Source organism: Mastigoproctus giganteus, chromosome 6, assembly GCF_048544385.1.
Source record: "Mastigoproctus giganteus isolate SK-2022 chromosome 6, ASM4854438v1, whole genome shotgun sequence".
Lineage (NCBI taxonomy): Eukaryota > Metazoa > Arthropoda > Arachnida > Uropygi > Thelyphonidae > Mastigoproctus > Mastigoproctus giganteus.
This window is the reverse complement of record NC_143580.1, coordinates 81,738,198-81,761,325: the sequence shown is the minus strand read 5'-3', so window position 1 is coordinate 81,761,325 and position 23,128 is coordinate 81,738,198. Positions and strand designations below refer to the sequence as shown.

The following is a 23,128-nucleotide window of genomic DNA, read 5'->3' as shown; positions in this document are numbered from 1 at the left end:
TTTTAGTGAATACTTGTGGTCATTGACGCCCGTAGGAAGGTCTTTGTTTCATTTTTGTTACAGTTATAAAACCAAATGGGTTTTCTTAAAAGTGGTCATAAACTTTACAATAAATAGGATAGATTTGTAAATTGATGTTGGCTCAGGGGAAAACGAAATTCGCTGCGGTAAGCCTTTAGCGTGCTGCGGCGGCAATACATAGAATGATGCCATAGTCGATTTTTAGTAACGAACGCCTACTGAGTGACATTCGCTTCTCACCTCAACCGTACCACGTGACCTTCCTGTCAATCATTATATGATATGTCCGTTCTCATCTAACTGGACTCCTAGTAGATGGTTTTCATGAAAAAAATTTTTTTTTTTTATTTAGTTCTTTTAGAACAATTTGTCATCAATCACATAGGCTATATGCTCTTGTATTTTTTTTTTTTTTTTTTTTTTTTTTGAAAAGTAACATACAGCATACATTAACCGTAAATTTTATATATGAATGAAAGTCGTATATTTCTTCAAAGTGATTGATAGGAAAAGTCACGTGATACTGTTGAATTGGCAAGCAAACGTCATTGAGTAGGAGGTACCTGTACTAACAATTCACTATATGGCCAGCGCAGCGAAGTTTGCGGTGTATGTATCGGCAAGAGCTACAGTCCAGTGATTTTTAAATTTGGGGAAAAAATGTCGAAGAGAAAATGTTTAAGTATTAATGATAAAGTAAAGATTCTTCATGATATTGACCAGAGTTTTAAGAAAAAAGATATTGCGGAGAAATATGGCATACCTGCAAGCAGCTTATCTACGATTTTAAAAAATCGAGAATCAATTTTAAATGCAATTGAAGGAGCAGCAGACAAGAAGCGAATTAAGTTGTGTATATACGAAGATGTTGATAAAGCTGTTCTAAAATGGGTGCAAATGATACGTGAAAAGAATATACCAATATCGGGTCCAATAATTAAGCAACAAGCTCTGAAATTTGCACAGTCCCTGGGACATACAGAATTTAATGCGAGCACTGGGTGGCTAGATAAATTTAAGAAGCGCCACAGAATTGTGGAAAAGGTTATTTGTGGAGAAAGTGTTAATGTAAGTGAAGAAGATTGCAACAGTTGGAGGAACAATACCTTAAAGAAGATTTTGGAAGAATATGAACCTAAGGATGTTTTTTTATGCTGACGAAATGGGTTTATTCTTTAAATGTTTACCGAATAGAACTCTTGCTTTTAAAGATGATAAATGTTTTGGCGGAAAACAAAGCAAAGAAAGAATCACTGTGCTAGTTGGAGCAAATATGACAGGAAGTGAAAAATTAAGACTTTTAGTAATCGGAAAATCAAAAAACCCAAGATGTTTTTAGAGGCACAAAATCTTTGGAAGTTGACTACAGCTTTAATAAAAAAGCATGGATGACCAGTGATATCTTTGAAGACTGGATATTAAAACTAGACAAGCGTATAACAAAAGAAAAAAGGAAAATCGTGTTGGTAACTGACAACTGTCCAGCACATCCTGCCAGTATTTCTGCCAAACTTAAAAGTGTGAAGTTATTGTTTTTACCACCAAACGTGACATCAAAACTCCAGCCAATGGACCAAGGCATAATTAAAAATTTTAAATTTCATTATCGAAAAAAAGAGAATAATAATGAAGATTGTCAATGCGTTATCAGACAATAGAAACTTGGAAGTTACAATTAACCTTAGAGATTGCATCTCTGAACTGGCAAAAGTTTGGACAAACGATGTCACTGAATACACTATTCAAAATTGTTTTTCGAAAGCGGGATTTGCATTGAATGCAGAAGTCGAACATCAACTGGATGAACAAGATGAACTGCCCCTTTCACAACTGAAAAACTTTTGGAAAATATTAGAATCGTCCGGAAACATCGAAAATGAAATAACACTGGATAGTTATGTTTATGTAGATCAAGACCTGACTACAACAGAACATCCAAATGAAGATGAAATACTGCTGAACAGTGTTAGACACGGCCATGATCACGAAGAAATTAACGATGACGCTGAAGACACATCAGAACAACCCGTAGAAAAGCCAACTCGTGAAGAAATGATTAACACTTTTAAAACGGTTCGTATGGGTCTACAGTTTTGTGAAAATGTTCCTGATAATGTTTTTAATGCTCTGAACAAATGTGAGGTTTTCTTTGAGAATCAGACATTTTTTAATTGTACTGTGCAAACGAAAATTACGGATTTTTTTTAATTTGTGATACTTACTGGCGAAAATTGTGTAAGCGTAATTTAAATAAGTGTTTTTGAAATAAAATACATTAAAAATAAATGTAGATTCATTTTCATTTTCTAATTAAATAACAATTTCTAATAAAAAAGGTATTCTCTGTATAACGAAATTTCTCTATAACGAATTTTTTCGCTGGATTTATAGAATTCGTTATAGGGAAGTTCGACTGTATATATATATATATATATATATATACACGTTAAGTGTTTCTGAAACACTTAACATGTAATACTCTTGATTTGATTATCAGCAGTGATTCTTCGTGCATTAAAAATCTGCAGATAAATGAACCACTAGGTGGCAGTGATCAGTGTGCTGAAGTGGGATTTACTCAAAGAGGTAACTACCATTAGGGGTAAAGGGAAGGGTTATTGCTTCCGTAAAGGTGACTACGATGGACTGAGACAGTATTTAAATTCTATACAGTGGGATCAACTGATAATGTTACTAACAGCAAATTCAAAATGGGAAGCATTCAAAGAACTTATCTTGGAAGCTACTAGGCTTTACATACCAACAAAGAAATATTGTTCAAGGTTAAGGCCAAAATGGATGTCAGATGAACTAATGAGGCATATGGCAGAGAAGAAAAATGCATGGGATACTTACAAATTAACACGACACAGAAGCCTATGATAGATACAAGTTGATATGCAACCAAGTTACAAAGGAGGTTAGGCAGGCGAAGGCAGATTACGAGAAATCCTTGGCAAGGGATGCAAAGAAAAACAGCAGGGTTCTTTACTTATGTAAACTCTAGAAGGAAGGGGATGAATCAGATTGGTCCACTTGATATTGATGGGTCAACTGTTGATGATCCTGCTCAGGTAGCTAACAAACTAAATGAATATTTTGCATCGACATTCACACATGAGGAGTTATTCAGGGAGGGGAATGCCAGAGGTGTATTCAATTCTAGCAGTAAGCTAGAGAATCTTGAAATGACTGGGAGTAAAGTGGAGGAGAAATTGTTTAAGATAAACACAAGAAAAGCACCCGGGGTGGATGGGATCTATCCAGTTATATTAAAGGAGGCAGCAAAGGAAGTAAGCAAACCCTTAGCCATAATTATGAGAGCTTCCTTGGACTCAGGGGAGGTACCCATAGACTGGAAATGTGCAAATGTGACCCCAATTCACAAAGGAGGATCAAAGGCTGACACAAGTAATTATAGACCTGTGAGCTTAACTTCTGTTCCAGGAAAATTAATGGAGGCACTGGTTAAAGAAGCACTGCAGGATCATTTAGACAAGACTTCAGTTATAGCTCGGACACAGCATGGTTTTGTTAAGGGGAAGTCTTGCCTGACCAATTCGATTGGATACTATGATGCAGTCACAAAAGAACTGGATGCAGGGAATAGCTTTGATATTATATACTTGGATCTTAGAAAGGCTTTTGATACTGTTGCACATGGAAGACTGCTACACAAATTGGAGCAGTGTGACATTGGAGGCAAATTGCTGCTATGGATAAAGGGGTGGTTGAGGGGGAGAAGACAGAGAGTGGTAATCAATGGACACTGCTCATCGTGGACTAATGTTATTAGTGGAGTCCTTCAGGGCTCAGTTTTGGGTCCATTATTGTTTTCTGTATTTATAAATGATATTGATGATGGTATATCAAGCTTAATGTCCAAGTTTGCAGACGATACAAAGGTTGGCAGGGTTGTCAAGGACACTACTGACACTATGCTGCTGCAACAGGATCTGGAAAGGTTGAGCAGATGGGCTGAGAGGTGGCAAATGAAGTTTAACATTGACAAATGTAAAGTACTACACATGGGAAACAGCAACCCCAGAGCAACGTATCAACTCTGTGGTACTACACTGACAGTGGTAGAGAATGAAAGGGACTTGGGGGTGGTTGTGCAGGCAGATATGAAGTTCTCTGAGCAGTGCAGACGGGCTGCAAGAGTAGCTCATGGAGTATTGTCAATGATATACAGGAATTTTTCCAGCAGGGATAAGGAGGTGATTATTCCCTTGTATAAGGCAATGGTCAGGCCACACCTAGAGGCCCATAGCTGATGCCGTCTCCGTCGGTTGCGATCTCCTTGGAGTCGGGTTGCTTGGGAGTGCAGCCCTAAGTGGGTGGTAAACTCCACCTAAGGCTAAATACGGCCGTGAGACCGATAGCAAACAAGTACCGTGAGGGAAAGTTGCAAAGAACTTTGAAGAGAGAGTTCAAGAGTACGTGAAACCGCTCAGAGGCAAACGGGTGGGCCCTCGAAAGCCGAAATTTCATACAGGTCTGGAGGCCTCATTTCAAGAAGGATGTAGAGCTGCTGGAACAAGTACAGAGAAGGGCAACAAGATTGGTGAATGGAACAAAGGGGTGCTCTTACGAAGAAAGGCTTAAGTTTTGCAAATTACAGTGTCTGGAGACTAGGCACCAGCAAGGTGATCTGATAGAGTTGTATAAAGCCTTGAATGGTTTGAGCATGCTCAATGCTGATGGGATTCTTTCTCTCGCTCATAATAATCACCTGAGAGGGCATAAATTCAAATTGAGGAAAGACATGTAGGATAGACGTGCGGAAATTTGCCTTTAGCCAGCGGGTGGTTGGTTGGTGGAACAGACTTCCATCCCTTGTCGTGGAGGTTGATAGCCTAAATAAGTTTAAGGCTTAGCTGGACAGGTATTTCAAACGAACAGAGGGGTGAAGTGGAGGTGGTTTTTTTTTTTTTTTTTTTGGCTGATGCTGCATAAATATGCTTTCTTGCATCAAATGCCTCTACTAATGCTAATGTTCTTTTTAAACCTTGACAGACTAGTGACTACATTGTTAAACAAAAATTTATTTCACTTTATTTTGAAACTGATTTGGCAATTTACATGTAATATGAACGTAAGAAACACAGGCAATTTACACTTTTATCGCTGAGTCTAGTTCTAAGTTTGGTTATAAATAGTCCTGTAGCCGAAAAGGACCTTTCAGCTTCTACACTTGTTGGTGGTATGGATTCGAAAGCGTCCATTAATTTTAATACATTTGTTTTTTCACCAGTTGCCTCAAAGATTTCGAACTCCTTGGATATATTCTTTGCAAGTGATTGACCTTCAGCTTCATGTTGAGGGTCTTTAGAAACACATTCAGTTTGTTTTTTAATTTGACGCGCCAATTTCTCACAAAGCGTCTGCTGTCTTTCGCTCTCACTGTCACACTTTCTCGGAATCGGAATGTGACGAATCAGATTGCGATGATTCAGAAGAGGAAAACCCAAGACGAGTTATTATTCGTTTTGCTGTAACCAACAAGGCAACTCGGTTTCTACTATTTTTCTATAATACGGTTTTCCAGTTTTTATATACTTCAATAATCCAACCAAAGCTTTTTGCCTTCTCTCGTTTATCCTTAAAATTAGTGGTTTCTGAACTTTTCTCGAAAAGATAGAATTTTGCTCAGAAAGTTCTTGTATGATGAAAGAAAAAACTCCCTATGCAGTAAGAAGTGTCGCATCACGACTGCAAAGGTTTTGCGATCTGATTTCGATGGGTTTCAGCACACAGACAAGGTCGTTAAGAGCTGTACACTCTGCTTCACATATTGAATTTTTCATGTTATAGTCAATCATTGTTTTTTCAATTTGTGATTTTAACTGTAAGAATCATTCTAACATGGCTACCAAACTGTTCCATCTAGTTTTAGAATCGAGTACTAGGCTTAAATTTTCTTGCTTGAATGAAGATTTAACATAATTCTGAAGAGTATCATTTTTCAAAGGAGACTTTCGAACCATCCGCACAATCGTTCTAACTTTATTAATGATATTAGCTATGTTTAATGCACTGGAGAATAGGTCATCTCTGAAATCACATTGTTCCTTATCAGGATTGTTTTCGAAGCTTAGATTTGAATCGTAATTTTCAGTTTCATCCTCTTCTAAATCTTCCTTGCTGTCTTCAGTTGTTTCTACCTCAATTACACCTTCCAAATCATTCCGTCTCTTGTATAGAACGTCGCATATTGCAAGGTGTATACCGTGGGCATAGCAAAGCTGATGTTCACAATCTATCAACTGTCCGAATTTCACCATAACACTCGTCCCATCCGTTATGCACGCAACTATATGATGCTCTATTGATAATTTAAACTCCAATAACTTCTGTTTTACTTCTTCAACCATTTCTTCGGCATTTATTCTACTATTAATAGCAATCATTTCTAGATTCCAAAATTTGTCTTTATCTTGATGAACATTAATATTTAAATAACGCTTGTTTTTAAGCGAAGAATATTCATCTAGAGAAAGGCTGAATCTCTTACCATTTTTTAATGATTGTTCAATTTCTTTTATTATATTTTCTTTTATAATATACTGTTTATACACTAATTGCATAACATAATTGGGATTTTTAGGAAGAAGCAAACCTTTTTCACTGAATGCTTGCTGAATAAATTCACTTTTACATATGGCACTGATAGGAAATCCATCTACAGCTACAAGTTTTGCAATGATTTCTTCTTTTGTGTCTTTCTCTAAAAAACTAAACAATGTTGGCTGAGAATGAACACTTTTTAAACATTTCAAAGAGCAAACATTTCAAACATTTCTACAGATTCATCCCCTGCAGAACGTTTAAGGTTACAATCATTTGCCGACGTAGGCTTCTCAATAGAATGTTTAGTTTCTAAATGCCAAAGTGGTTTTTCTACAAGCCACTTGTAGAAAAACCTCTACATTTCAGTATTACACCACAATGACTACACTTTGCTTCTTCATCATTATTACATTTAATGAAGTACTGCCAGACGAATGTTTTTGATCTCTCCATTGTCACAAAATATTAAAACAAAATAATATAAAGCGGCTTAACTGCAAGAGGATCTTTCTAGGACAAATTACATGTATAATCGAGAAGAGTCGAGACTTGAGAAATGCCGACGATGACATTACAGAGATATGTAAGAAAGTGCTGGCCTTTCGCTTTCTGCTTTATATACATATTGCAAATATGTATATAAAGCATATATAATGTATGAAAATAAATAGTTTTCTAAATTAAAATAATACACATCTTTATTGCTGATGATATCTCAAATTATGAAGAAACTATTTATCTTGTCAGCGCACGATGATCACATATATATATAAAATGTGTGTGTAAGACTGTTAATATTGATTATTAAAGTTAGTAATTCAGACCGGGAAATCCCGCAGCAAAAATCAACCGTGATCCCAGGATCAAGGGAAACAATCCCTAGTCTGAATGCAGTACAAAGACTACAAATGTAAGAAAAAGACTGAATTTGAAAATTAAATTAGACATTTTGAAGCAAATCGATTCCAGTCAACAACAAGCGGATGTGTGCCATAATTTAGGACTGGCAAGTTTAACTGTAAGAACAATTATGAAAAATAAAGAATTAATTTTAACAGCGGGAAAGCCAGCTGTTCCACTGCAAGCAACTAGGGTTAGGCCGGCTATTAGGATTGAAATAGAGAGACTTTAACTAATTTTATTGAAGATTATATCCAATGCAGAATTCAGTTAAGTTATATATTATAAAAAAAAAAAGAGAGAGATTAGCCAATATGATGATCTGAAGAAAACTCACCTAAAAAAAAAAAAAAAATGTGGATCCATTTAAAGCTAGTAAGGGCTGGTTGAACAGATTTAAAATCCAGGGAGAATCCGCAAGTGCAGATCAAGTAGCCAAAACTTTCAAAAAATAACTTAAAATTATTGAAGAGGTGTATTATGTGTTATACTGCTCAACAAGTTTTTATCATAGATGAAGCAGGGCTTTTTTGGAAACAAATGCCTAAAACATTACTGTTGGGCGATAACGCTGTGGGGGATTTAAAATTAAAACCCCTTTTAGTTTACCAGGAAGAGGGCCAAAGTACAACTCAAAATCGACACATTTTTTTCATGATTAAATTCATCAATTAAATTAAATCAATTAAAATCAATTTAGATCAATTAAATTCATGATTTTAATTAGAATTTTAAGTTTAATTTTGATACGTAAGTAGTTACCTCATAATTATATATGTATGTAATGCAGAATGTTTTATATGTACAAATATTTGAATATTAAATATTTTGACCGACATTGGTGCATCTTTTCACCACTGTTTATTATTGATTAGGAAATATCCTATGGCACCGACCGCAACTCACAAATTCATATGTTACCTTATGGGAATGCAATGCTCACAACACGGATTGACTTAGCGCTCTGTTTTTCGAGAACAAATTATCAGCATTAAGCGGGGGTCACCTGTATTTATTAATGATATACGGTTTGGGTACGAGGTTATCACCATGTTGACCAAACTTTTTGCAGCTCAGGCAAATGCTAAGTTTTCATTTATATTTAGTCGCTTTATTAACTTAATTGTTATACTAAATTATTTTTTATAAGTAGCTTTATAGTTCTAGCCAAGCTTCATGGTTTATTTATGAATTTAAATAGAAATTTTGAAAGCTAATACTTAGTGTCCATAGATTAAGTTCATAACTTGCCACCATTGTTATACAATATGGAATAGCGTAAGGTTTAACATAAAACTAGATAGCAAAAAATGTAGCACAGTATTAGAAATCTGTTAGATTAGTATAGTATTATCAATTAATCAGTAAAATTTATTAATTTTATTAAAGTTCATCGTTAATTAAATTATACTTAATGGAATCATGACCCAGACTAGAGCAGCAAAGCAGCATTCACAAAATAGCCAGAGTGCTATGGCTTGCAGGAGAACCGAAGGGGGTGCTTCTCCAATGCATCAGAGTCCAAAACAATGCACGAAATGTTTGCATAATTGTCTAGAACAGGACATGATCTAGCCAAGGAGGATGTCTTTGCGTGTGCTAGGTCCAGAGACTGTGAAGAAATTAGGTGCCAACTCAGCGTTCTGATGGGCGTCTATGAGAGTTTGAGGTGTAGGGTAAATGCCTTCGAAGAAATTAATTTGAGGGGCCCATCAAGCTCTCAGCTGCCCAACTCAATGCCAGAGCTCACTCCTGTGCATCAGACAATACAACAACACCAATGTCCAAGGCAGAATGCGCTTGTCTCACAGGAACTAGTTATTGTCAGTGACTCTATTGTAAGAGAAACTGGGACATATTATGCAAAAAAGGATAGGTGGAAAAGGACCAGGTTATGTCTGCCAGGGGCAGAACTTGATGGCATTGTAGGGCCAATATCTTTTAAGGGCACAAAAGGTGATACAGTCAGTCCTCGTATAACATATGTTTACACTACACGAATTCGATCATACACGATTTATAAATAGGGGAACGATATCATATATAACACAAACCGAATTAGCTTATGCACAATTAGCCTTTGCATTTACAAGAAATGGCAGTCGAACGTGGAATCACTCCAACTGAACACAACATGATAGGAATGCAGAGAAGATTCTGAAAATGTATTTATGTTTTTTATATCAGTGAAGGGGAAACACATTTCATCATAATAACGTAAAAACCCACACAATTCCCGTTATTGGTATTATCGCAAATGCAATTAGATAGAGTTTACTACCAGTTTATAACAGATTCCACTAGCAGAAATGCAAGTGGAACTTGTTTTTATTGTTTTATGGTAGTAACCCCCAGAAATATGCTTTAGTAAAATGTGAGCTAGTGAGATGTTAATAGTGTGTCTCTGCCTTTATGGTGTTGTTTATTCAGTTGCTACATGCACACAGCTTATGTTTATGTGTATCAAGTGTGCTTGTTTATGTGTATCAAGTGTGCCTCCTCATTTTGTAATTGTGCTTTATTCCCTAAAACTGAGTAAAATACTTAAAAGGTGTGAAAAGGAAGCATCCTGGTGAAGACATTATTCAGAGAGAAAAAAAAAAGCAATATTTACAGAGGCGGACTGAGTCAAAAATTCTTACTCGGGAAAATTTGTAGTGGCCTCACACTAGCATTTATGGCCAAAATTACACTGGGCTCCGGCCCACCGGAGTTTTCCCAGTAAGGCTTATCCGCCTCTGTTGACAGAGAAAAAATATGAAATTGTGAAATGCTTTGAGTGAAATGAAAAACCATGTGATATTGCATGGGCTACAGCCTTAAATGAGCCAAGAATTAGAAAGAATGCAAAGAAAATAAAAACAACTTTCAACGCAGAAAAAACTCAAAGTTTAATTAATTAAAATCCATTAGATCAAGACACAAAGAATTGGAACTGCTGTCATCTGTTTGGATAGAAAATTAAACAAAAAACAAGTTTGCTTACAATAGAAGCAAAAGCATTAGCAATATTTTTTTATGTAATAGTCGTAATAAAATACTTACGTATTTTATTACGATTATAATGTTTTGGTTACAAATGTGTGTTCAATCTGGTAATTGGCACCCAACCCTATTTTTCCCATAGGGCTTGTTGTTTATATTGCAGGAGGGTTTTTAGGAACACAACTATCGTGCTATACGATAGTTGTGTTCCTACACTGACTACTGTAGTGTTGGCACTAATGACTTTAAGAGTAAGAGAGCTGCAGATTTACTTAACAAGTACAGGTCAATGCTGGAAAAAAGTTGTAAGTTAGGGTTAATTTGAAAGTGTCTGCAATTCTGCCCAGACTCGATAGGAGGGAGTATATGATGAGCGCCCTGTCAATAAATACAGCTCTGGAAAGATTTTGTAAGGCTCACCGGGTAGAATACTTTTCAGCATGGTCTGTGCTTGCTAACAGGAAAGATTGCTTCTACAGGGATGGGATACACTTAAATAGAAAGGGTGCAAGAATATTTGCTGATGCTATCCAGGCAGTGGTTAGGTGGGTCAGAAAACTGCTAGATTGGGGGGAGGGATTCACAGACTAAAAGATTAACGGTAGCCGCAGGCAGAGGTGAAAGTGATTCTTGCACTGCTTCTATTGTAATGAGCATTGTAATGAGCATTGTAATGAGCAGCAGCCTAGAGAGCAAGTTGCTGGTGACTTCAAGAGCTGCTGGGAGTCATCACGGAACAAGTAAATACATGGGCTGTGTTAGGGTAACAAAGAGTAAGAACAAGTGCATGTATTCTTGCATGTACACTAATGCTAAAAGTACAGTAAATAAAATTGATGAATTTGAAGTGCTGATCAAGACATCAAAGGCAGATATTGTTGGGATATCAGAGACTTAGTGACACACAATTGGAATTTGGGGAGTACAATATGTACAGAAAGGGTGGGAGTGGTTATGTTGTTAGTTTAGAAACACGAAATTTAAGAAAGTGCATCCAGTTGACATGGATGGACAGTGCAATGTTGAGTCTGTTTGGAAAATGAAAATTTTCCAAACAGACACTCGGAAAGTGAAAATGAGAGTAGGAGTATGTTATAGGCTTAATGACGAATGAGTACAATGAACAGTTGTGCAGAGAAATAGAATGGGCCAATAAATCAGAATTTCTTGTAACAGAGGATTTTAACTTTGCAGATATTGACTGGAACTTGTGTGTTGATCACTCGCACGCTAGCACGACTTTTGTGGATTAATTGGAGGATCGTTTTCTACAGCAACATGTTTGAGAGGAAACCAGAGGGAGTAATACCCTTGATCTGATTATCAGCAGTGATTATTCATGCATTAAGAATTTGCAGATAAAGAAACCACTAGGTGGAAGCGATCACAGTGTACTGATGTGGGATTTACATAATGATGTAACTATGATCGAGGGTAAAGGAAAGGGTTTTTGTTTTCATAAAGGTGACTACAGCGGTCTCAGAAAGTTTTTAAATTCTATATAGTGGGATCAACTGATGATGTTACCAACAGTGAATTCTAAATGGGAAGCCTTCAGGGACATAATCTTGGAGGCCACTAGGCTTTTCATACCAACTAAGAAATACTGTTCAAGATTCAGGCCTAAATGGATGTTGGATGAATTAATGAGGCCCGTGGCAAAGAAGAAAAATGCATGTAATGCATTTAAATTATCAGGCGACACAGAAGCCTATGGCAGATATAAGCTAGTCTGTAATCAAGTCACAAAGGAGGTTAGGCAGGCGAAGGCATATTACGAGAAATCTTTGGCAAAGGAAGCAAAAAAAAACCAGCAAAGAGGTCTTTAATTATGTAAACTCTAGAAGGAAAGGCATGAATCAGATTGGTCCACTTAACATAGATGGTTCGACTATAAATGAACCTGCTAAAGTAGCTGATAAACTGAATGAGTATTTTGCATCTACATTCATACATGAGTAGTTATTCAAGGAGGAGAATGCCAGATGTTTATCACACTCTTACAGGTAGCTAAGTGATTTTGTAGTAACTTAGAGCAAAGTGGAGAAGAAACTGTTGAAGTTAAACATAAAAAAGGCACCTAGGGCAGATGGAATCTATCCAGTTATACTGAAGGAGGCAGCAAGGGAAGTCAGCAAACCCTTAGCCATAACTCTGAGAGCCCCATGGACTGGAGATGTGCAAATGTATCCCCAATTCACAAAGGGGATTCAAAGGGCGACACAAATAATTATAGACCTGTTAGTTTAACTTCTGTTCCAGGGAAAATAATGGAGTCACTGGTTAAAGGGGTGATACAGGATCACCTAGACAAGATAGCAGTAATAGATCAGACACAGCATGGGTTTGTTAAGGGGAAGTCTTGTCTGACCAATTTGATTGGATACTACAATGTGGTCACAAAGGAACTGGATGCAAAAAATAATTTTGATATCATACACTTGGATTTCAGGAAAGCTTTTGATACTGTTGCACATGGAAGACTGCTGTACAAATTGGAGCAGTATGGCATTAAGGGCAAGTTACTGCAATGGATAAAGGGATGGTTGAGTAGGATGGCAGAGAGTAGTAATAAATGGATACTGCTCTAAATGGACTAATGTTATTAGTGGAGTCCTCCACAGTTCGGTGCTGGACCCATTGTCGTTTTGTTGTGTATTTATCAATGATATCGATGAAGGTATATCAGGCTTAATGTCCAAGTTTGCAGATGATACGAAGATTGGAAGGGTTATTAATGACAGTAAAGACAGTGTGCTACTGCAACAGGATCTAGAAAAGTTACACAGATGGGCTGAGAAGTGGCAACTGAAGTTTAACATTGACAAATGCAAAGCACGTGGGTAGCAGTAACCCAAAAGAAATCAACATTCTCCCCGAGTGTAGTACCAACTGTGTGGTACTACACTCAGGGAGGTGGAGAATGAAAAAGACCTGGGGTTAATTGTGCAGTCAGATATTAAGTTCTCTGAGCAGTGCAGACAAGCTGCCAGAGCAGGTCATGGAGTTTTGTCAACGATATATATGAATTTTGCTAGCAGAGACAAGAGGTGATTATCCCTTTGTATAAGGAAATGGTCAGGCCACACCTTGAGTACTGTATACAAGTTTGGATGCCTCATTTTAGGGATATAGAGTTGCTAGAACGAGTACAAAGAAGGGCAACAAGTTGATGAGAGGAACAAAGGGGGTACGCTTACGAAGAAAGGCTTAAGTACTGCAAGTTGCAGCATCTGGAGACTAGGCACCTGCAAGGTGATCTGATCAAGGTGTGTACAGCCTTCAATGATTTGAGTAGGCTCAATGCTGACGGGATACTTCCGCTTGCTCAGATTAAGAACTTAAGGGTGCATAGATTCAAACTGAGGAAAGTCAGTTGTACAATAGATGTGTAGAAGTTTGCCTTTAGCCAGCAGGTAGATGATTGCTGGAACAGACTTCCATCTGGTGTTGTGGAAGTTGATAGCTTAAAAAAATTTAAGGCTGCACTAGACAAACATTTGGAGTGACAGGATGGGTGAAATGGGAAGGGGGATTTTTTGTTTTGTTTTGGGCTGATGCTCTATAAGCTTGCTTTCTTGCACCATATGCCTCAACTAATGCTAATGTTGAGAAGGTATATCAGGCTTACTGTCTACATTTGCAGATGACACAAAGGTGGTCTATAACAGCAATCAGGGTAAGCTACATCAACAAGATCTAAAATAATTAGGCAGATAGTGTGACAAATGGCAATTGAAGTTTAACATTGACAAATGCAAGGTACTGCATAAGGGTAGCAGTAATCCCTGATTAACACACCAACTCTAGAACTACATCAGAGTAATGGAAAATGAAAAAGATCAGGGGTAACTGTTCAGTCAGATGTAAAGTTCTCTAGGCAGTGCAGACAGGCTGCTAAGGCAGCTCATGGGGAGGGTTGTCAATGACATACAATAACTTTGCTTACAGCAATAAAAGTAATTATCCTACTGTTCAAAGCAATGGTTAGGCTGCATCTTGAGTACTGCATACAGGTCTGGAGGCCTCAATTTAGGAAGGATGTAGATCTGGAATGGGTGCAGATAAGGGCAATGAGATAAGTGAATCGCATGAAAGGATGGTTCTACCAAGAAAAGGTTCAATTCTACAAATTGCACCATATAGAGACTAAACACATGCAAAATGATCTGATTGGGGTGTTTAAGGCTTTGAATGGATTGAAGCTCAATGATGCTGGCATTCTTCCTCTTGCTTAGACTATACACATGAGGGGTCACAAATTCAAACTGAGGAAGGATAGTTTCAGGGTGGATGTGTGGAAGTTTGCCATTATACAGCGGATGCTTGATTTCTGGAACAAACTTGCATCTGTTGTTGTGGAAGTAGGTAGTTTGAATAAATCCAAGGAAGAACTAAAATTATTGGAGGGGATGGGCAAGTGATGTGGGAGGTGTTTTTTTTTTTTTTTTTGGCTGATGCTTTATAAGCTTGGTTTCTTGCACCATAAGTCACTACTACTGTTAATATTAATATCTGCTCAAGGTTCACATTATATTTTGAGGAATTCTGTGAAGCTAGACAGCCAAGCCATTACAAGTGCCACAAACAATTCATTGCAAAAACTACACTGACGTTTTCCAAATCAGTTGGAAACTCATGTTTGAAATTCAGCACCTTCATGCAGAAACATGAGCTTGTTGTTCATCATGGGCAATGTAAATGTCACAGAAAACAGCCTGCATAAAACTGCCAATTGTAGATGTATTTTCTGTACATTTTGTGTTTAATGGATGTGGGGGGGGGAGAATGGTTGCTGCATTCCTATTGAGCATTCCCTGAGAGCCTTTGGGTTTTGTGACGTTTTTACATGAGAAAGAGATGTGCTTTTACAATATTTGCCATGTTTATTTTTGTTTTGTAAAAGTAAATCTGTGATTAAATCTTTTGAGATATAATCCAAATATTTTAATACAGATTAAGAAAGATTCAACATTTAGAACTGTATCAGAGCAACAGCTTTCAAAATGGGTTCTTCATATGTTCTCTTTATTTTTTATCACTCATACCAGATGTCTGTGTGAGGATGACTTTAAGAGGTGAGGTTTTTTTTTGTTTTTTTATCTTTTTGCATTCTAGGTGTAAGAAAATTTTCTTTCAGCTAGAGTTATTAACCATTAGATAAACATATCACTTAATCAATCTTGTAAGACCTGCTAGTTCTTTGAGATTAACAAAGGCCCAGATTAAATCTAGTGACAGTTTTGTGTGTTTGTGTTTTAAGAATAATGTTAACTGTCATATAAATTAGTGGAATGGCATCATTATGTAAACATCTCATATTGTGAATTCTTTCTCCACTTTTTCTAGAAGACTGTTACATATTCTCAGTGGATACCACCACCCAGACAGCTGTTTCGGGGCTATTTGCCCCCTCCTCTGTGAATGGGTACCTATCCACTCACCTCCTCGAGAATTCTTATTACTTATTCTCCTCACAAGAATAAGTAACAATAGCCTTCTCTATTGAGGAAGCATTACTTATTCAAGACATAATGAGATAGGCAACTGATGATAATGGTGCTCTTGTGTGGGGTAGTACCAATCAAATGAATTCACAATATGAGATATTATGTAATGATGCCACTGCACAACTTCATCAGCTGATTCAATGTGTACAGAAATAATGCTACTGCACTAATTTATATGACAGTAAACTCTTGCAGTCTGAAGCTTTTTAACCATAAATTCTACGTGAATGATATTACATAAGCTAATACTAAAAACCTTTCTTATCAGACTATGCCAGAGGATATTAACTATCAAATACAAAACCACAGGAATCCAGTGTAAACCGCAGATAGAAATTTTTAAAATTTATCCAGATATTCTGTTTGGGGAGAGGAGCATATATTTCACACTGTTAACTTTTGTTTTGGGGGCTTTAGTACCCTCAGAACCTAGGTGCACCTAAGGGATTGGGATTCATTTATTAATGCTTAGCATTTATTATTATTCAAATGCAATAAAAATATATATGAACAGAGTAATTCTGAAAAGTTTTTAAACAAAATTAAACAGTAGGCATTAACAACATTAAAATTTTATTCTTTTTATTATCGCATGTATTTAATAAAATTGGTTTAAAAAAGTTCTAAATGCACTGGGTGATAAGTTTACTTTTTAAAAATTAAGCTTAAGATTATCATTCCATATTACAAATTGAACAACATTTTTAATATCAATTGTAACATCCCAACATCAGAACCAGTGAAAAATGCTATATAATATGATGCATGTACTGGATCAACTTTTGACAAAAAAACAAAAACGAATTTTGTTACCAAATAATAACATTAGCTTTCTTTCTTTCTAGGATCATTTGCCGCTACTAATACTATTCCAGCTGTCAATATTTATCAAGTCAAGTTTTCTGTTTAACCTGATTTGCATCCGATTAAAGTAAGTGACAAGGCTTATCGATCCACACGCTGTCAAATAAATAATTTCAAGACATGCACTATTGACTAACATAAAATATTTCACTTCTGGATTATTGTGCATTCTTTTAACATCTAACATTCTTTATTTTTATTATTAATATTTATTTCTGCTTTGCCCAGCTGCCCAACAGTTACTTATTTGCAGTACTCAAATAATAATAATCAAACCCACGCTGCGTCTGAATTATTGCTGCAGTCTTGTCTAGATGATCCTGCAATGCATCTTTAACCAGTGACTCCATTATTTTACCTGATATCAGTAAATGGGTTTGCTTAGTTGCTTTGCCGCCTCCTTTAATATAACTGGATAGATCCCATCCACCCCAGGTGCCTTTCTTATGTTTAACTTCAACAATTTCTCTTCCACTTTGCTCTCAGTTATTACAAAATCATTAAGCACCCTGCTACAATTTGATAACCTTCTGCCATTTTCAAACCTTAATAACTCCTCGTGAATGTAGATGCAAAATACTCATTCAGTTTGTTTGCTATCTGAGCAGGATCATCAACAGTCGAACCATCGATATCAAGTGGATTGATCCACATGCTTGAGTACTGCGTACAGGTCTGGAGGCCTCATTTTAGGAAGGATGTAGATTTGCTTGAGCGTGTACAGAGAAGGGCAACAAAGGGATCCTTTTACCAAGAGAGGCTAAGTTCTGCAAACTGCAGTGGCTGGAGACTAGGCACCTGCACGATGATCTGATTGAGGTGTATAAGCCCTTGAATAGGTTGGGCACACTGAATTCTGATGGGATCCTTCCACTTGTTCAGATTACGAACCTAAAGTGGCATAAATTCAAATTAAGAAAGGACAGATGTAAAATAGATGTGCGGAAATTTGCCTTTAGCCAGCGGGTGGTTAATTGCTGGTACAAATTTCCATCTGTCATTGTGGAAGTTGATAGGTTAAATAAATTTAAGGAGGAACTGGACAGACATTTGGAGGGAATGGTATGATTGGTTTTTTTTTTTTTTTTTGGTTGATGCTGCATAAGCTCATACACTTGCTTTCCTGTATCACATGGTACTACTACTACTACTACTTAATATAAACTTAGATAATCAAGGTCTTACTGTATTTACATTTTTACTTGCCTGTATTTTAAATCTGGAAAGACAATAAGGATTAGAAAAATCATGTTCAGACAGTTTGTCGGGATGCAGTACGTAGCATAACAAAACTTCCTGTAAGAGAGAGAGAGAAATATTATAATTAAAATGTTTTTCTGCTTTTTAATCTCACAGAACAATTAAAAATGTGATTTAAGCATAAAAACAGTCTAGACTTAAGAATTTTTTTTGACTGTCCTTGTTATTAAAATTTACCAGAGGAGCAATGTGGTATTAGAGGTGAGTTAATACTATTGATAAAGGAGCAATTAAGTGATACAAGACAGAAAATAGTTAGAGGTGACTAATGCTCTTCATGGATTAATATTATTAGCAGAGTCTATCAGGGTCTGATGTTGGATCCCTTACTTTTCAACAATATTTATTAAAACAGTAAAGTTCTAACTTAGGCATTAAGTTTAATGTCTAAGTTGCTGATGATACAAGAATATTGTTAATGGCATTAATCAGGGAATGTTACTTTGAGCAGATTTCTTTAAACTAGGCAGATGGGCTGTAGAAAGGCAAATCGGGGTGCAAATCATTTGCACAATAGTGATCCCAAAATAATATACAAGCTGGGAAAATTGAACTGAGCAATGTAGACCATCTGCTGGAACAGCTCTGTGATTCAGTCAGTGATATACATGAACACTACCTGCAAAACAGGTAATTAGGTGATTATCACATTATATAAAGCACTAGTTAAATCATATACGTAATACAGTACTACACATTTGGAAACCTCATTTTTTGGAAGAACATCTGTAAGAAAGAGTTCAGAGAAGAGCAACAAGATTAGTTGGATGGCCAAAAGGCTATTCTTACATAGAAAGACTGAAGGGTTCTATTAATTTTGGAGTCTGGAAACTAGGCATCTATGTAGTAAAATGAAGTGCTTGCTTAAGGCTTTAAAAGAGTTGAGCAAACTTTTTCACTGATGACACACAAAAAAAAAAAAAAAAAAAAAAATTTACATTGAAAAAGGATGATTACTGATAGACAGATATTTGTTTTCAGTCAGAGAGTAATCAATTGGTGGAATAAACTTTCATGTAATGTAAAGTGGACAGTTTGATAAATTAAAGGACTGAATAAATTATTAGAAGAAATAAGCAAATGAAGTGGGTAAAATTTTTTCCCCTCTGCTGATGCTGTATAACTTGCTTCCTTGCATTATCTTGCCAATAAAGTAAAGCTCTCTTAACTCACTGCTTAACCAACTCACCAGATTAACCAATGCTTTCTCCCTTCCCCCTTTAAAACATACTGTCTGTTGCCCAATGGCACACTGCCATTGCCACTCACTTAGTATGCTTGCAATAGTAAGCTAGTCTAGTGTGGTATGCCACACCCACATGTTGAGTTTTATGCATCCCAAGAGGGCAGTTGTGTTTCTTCCAGTGAATTTATTTGTTATTTTTATTACAGTACTTAATTTAATTATTACATAAACTAATGAAATATGGGTAACAAAAGAGAGTTGTTGTTTCTACAAAAACTAAGATGGATACTCTAGAAAGAATCAATAAAGGTCAATCGAAAAAAAAAAAAAAAAAATGCTGTTGAATGCAGATATGGGAGAGAACTGTAAAAGGCTGAGTAAAAATTGTTAAAGAAATCTATAAGAACTTTTCACTCACCTTGTTTCAAAAAGGTAGTGAAGTTCTCATCCCACTTTAAAGAAACCAAAATTAGAAACAACGGACAAAGTATGATGGCTGTTTTATGCAAAAATTATGACATGGAACTCCCATCAGCAGACTCATAAAAGCAGTATGAAAGAAACGGCCTTGGTCTTACAACAAGACAGTGCAGAAAGCTTTAGAGCAAGCATTAGAAAACCTTGCTGTGGACATTAGAAAAATAATAGTGTTCATGTATTAAGTATTAGCAGGATGCTAATCAGCCTGCTGCTCATTGTGTGCTTCATACAAAAACAGTGGAAGGAAATCAAGCATTTTCATGGACAAGAACAATGTCTGAGAAAAAGAGTTAATGATCTGGATCAAATTAAATTGAGGCCTCAGAGTACATACAAAACCCATTATAACACTATGCTTGGGGTCCAAAGAATCACACTGCAATATAAGCAGGGTCGTGTTAGAAAATTCTAGCCATTTTTCAGCATTCAAACTTCATACATGCTATTAATTTTGCTCGTCTCTTTTCTGTGAGATAATTGCAATACTATGTCTTAGAAAAATCACCCAAAATTCAATAATGGAAATAATATGCAATTGTATTGTTTCAATCTTTTATTGATGCACGCTGTACAATAAACTATTTAAAAAAAAACAATATTCATGTTGTTAAATATACATTAAACATTATAAACACACACCTTTTGTCAAAAACTAATCAAAACTGCTTTTCCACGTTGTTGTATTGACTTTACATTCATGTTTTGAAATTAATAAATGGCCGAAAATTTGGAAGGAAAAGAAAACAATGCACTCCATGTTCTTTCCACTAAGTAGACATTAGTGAACAAACTTTTGCACATTTTAGTAGTTTCTTTCATATTTAAAAAAAACTATATCAGAGGTTGACTGTTTCATTGCATCTCCGTTTCTTTTTAACGATTTCAATAAGGCATTTTAGCTGTAAAATTGAAAGGGAATCTACCTTTTCTGTTTCAAGAAATTTAAGTCCAGTTTGCAAACAAGTGAGTGCCTCGACAATACAAGTCAACAAGTAAAGTTGACAAGTCATTTATTATTGTTCTTAAGGAAATCAAAAGATAATGCGTATCACAGATTCGCATTAAATTGCAAATATTGCCACTTGTTCAGAAGGTATACAAAATGTTGATCTTCAATGACTAAAAACATGTTTCAACTGATAAAAAATGGGAGCCATGCTTGTATTGCATTATAAGCGGCATCACGTTTTAATGAGTTTCAGCTGTACTAACAAATTCAACTCAAAACTGGACTTATACTTCTGAGTATAAGTCCAGTGACCTTTTACCGCAGTGATCCATCACTCCATACAGATGCAGAAGCAATGGATCACTGGGGCAGAAATCACAGGGTCCTCCTGGACATTGTAATTCTGGATGATTCAATTGTTAGAGAAACAGGGAATATGCCATGTAACAAAGATAGGTGGAAAAGGATTAGGTTATGTCTTTCAGGGGTAAAATTTCATGATGTAGAACAATTATCACTTTTGAGCTGGCTGTGGCACCAGGATAACATACACAGATGTAAGAATGCCTACTATTGTATTGAACCAGTATGCTGCACAAAAAATGCTTGGCCCATTGTTATCTGCTGCTCTTGCACATCAGCTGCAATAAAACAGCTATAAGAAGTTGTATAATTGTATTAACAGTTATAAGATTCTCTGTCCTCAGCCATACATGTGTGAACTCCTCTAGCTTTGGCCATATATAAATAGAAATTAATTAATTTATTTATTTATTTTAAGAACACAGAATATGATATTGTTAGATACGCAAACACTAATGATATTAAACATTGATCATCTAAGGCAGTGGTTTTCAACCAAGGTGCCGCAAGAACATTACAGGGGTGCCACGTAATTTGGGTTTAAGTTACTTAAACGTATTATTTTTTAAAATTTATGTTTATTTCATTATAAAAAGGTGTACAGTATCTTTTTAATTTTGTGGTGATCTATTATTATTAAATTAATGAATCCAGAGTGCACAGGCCTCTTTAATCATATTTGTGGTGATCTATAATTGATGTTTACTTAGTACCTCTATATAAAGAATAAAATTATTATATACTGTGTGTGTGTGTGTGTGTGTGTGTGTGTGTGTGTGTGTGTGTGTGTGTGTGTGTGTGTGTGTGTGTGTGTATATATATAGAGAGAGAGAGAAAATCTGATCTAACAGACAGAAAATTGAGTATTGAGTAGGGGTACCGCAAAATAAAATAAATTACTTAGGGGTTCCGTTATTAAAAAAAAAAAAAAAGGTTGAAAACCACTGATCTAAGGTCTTAAATTCAGAATTATGGGAACGTATTGAGAAATTTGATGGGTGAAATGGGAAGGTTTTTTTTTTTTTTTTTTATTGGCTGATGCTATATAAGCTTGCTTTCTTGCATCATATGCCTCTACTAATGCTAAATGGGATTTAATGTAAAAGTGTGTGGAATTTTGTGAAGGCATAAAAAGTGAGAAAATTTATGGTATGAGCTTTCCAATAAATTCCAGTCTGGAAAGAATGTGCAAGGCTCATTGGATAGAATTTTAATTAGCATAGCATGCACTTGTTGACAGAAGGTAAGGCTTATGTAGTGACTTAAATCTTAGGCAGTCAAGTGACCTTCATGATGCCATTAGTCATGTGAAGGGCTACTGTCTTCCAATTTAAAAATTCATTTTTGCACTTGCAGGTTTCTTTTTTTATAAATAATCTTATAACAGGTGGTTTTGGTAATCTATTCAGTGATATGGTGTATAACATTCAGTTTCTGAGAGAAAAAACCTGCAGTCATAAATAAAGTACCAGAAAGAATTTTTATGCTCCTGCAAATAGGTAAAATTTTTGGAAATTTTTACTTTTTTTGATTAATTAAGATATTAAATTTTGTTTTACAAACAGATTAAATAGCCTTAGTCAAGTTCGTTATCTTATTTTTTTAAAGTAAGCTAGTGACTTTGTAAGTTAGACTTGCTACTTGTCCCGCTATTGTATCGGTATTTTGGCATGAATATCATAGCATGTAACCAGTAGTGCAGAGAAATAGTAAGGTTTTAAATGTGATAATTAAGCAGCTCGACTGCTCTAATCACTTCTTGGGCATATATCTCTTTTGTTTAGGTAAGGGTATAATTAATTTAACAATGTGATCTTACGGTATAGCATTGTTTCTCAACCTTTTTTTTTTAATTATCACCCCCTAAAGGGCTTTTTAGACAATTTTTTTTCCTAATTGCCATGAAATTTTAAGCAAGAAAATACTTCATATTCTACTATTTATTCAATGGGATCCCTGAGCCTGATGCTTCTTAGCTAAAAGTTCAATGCTCGGTATTAGTAAGTTTAATTCTAATGTCTCCTCTTGAACATATAT

The 23,128-nt window shown here is 35.9% G+C and overlaps 1 protein-coding gene across 5 annotated transcripts in view; it reads right to left on the bottom strand.

Annotated features, from left to right (window-relative positions):
- Positions 1-23,128, bottom strand: part of Tsen2 (tRNA splicing endonuclease subunit 2) — a 245,765-nt gene that overhangs the window by 57,673 nt on the left and 164,964 nt on the right. For 3 of the 5 annotated variants that reach the window (XM_090376069.1, XM_090376068.1, XM_090376072.1), the window contains one exon: positions 18,048-18,149. In XM_090376069.1, the coding sequence (XP_090232195.1) occupies positions 18,048-18,149 (102 nt within the window). The remainder of the gene's footprint in view (positions 1-18,047; positions 18,150-23,128) is intronic. The other 2 variants (XM_090376071.1, XM_090376070.1) reach the window with 1 other exon arrangement.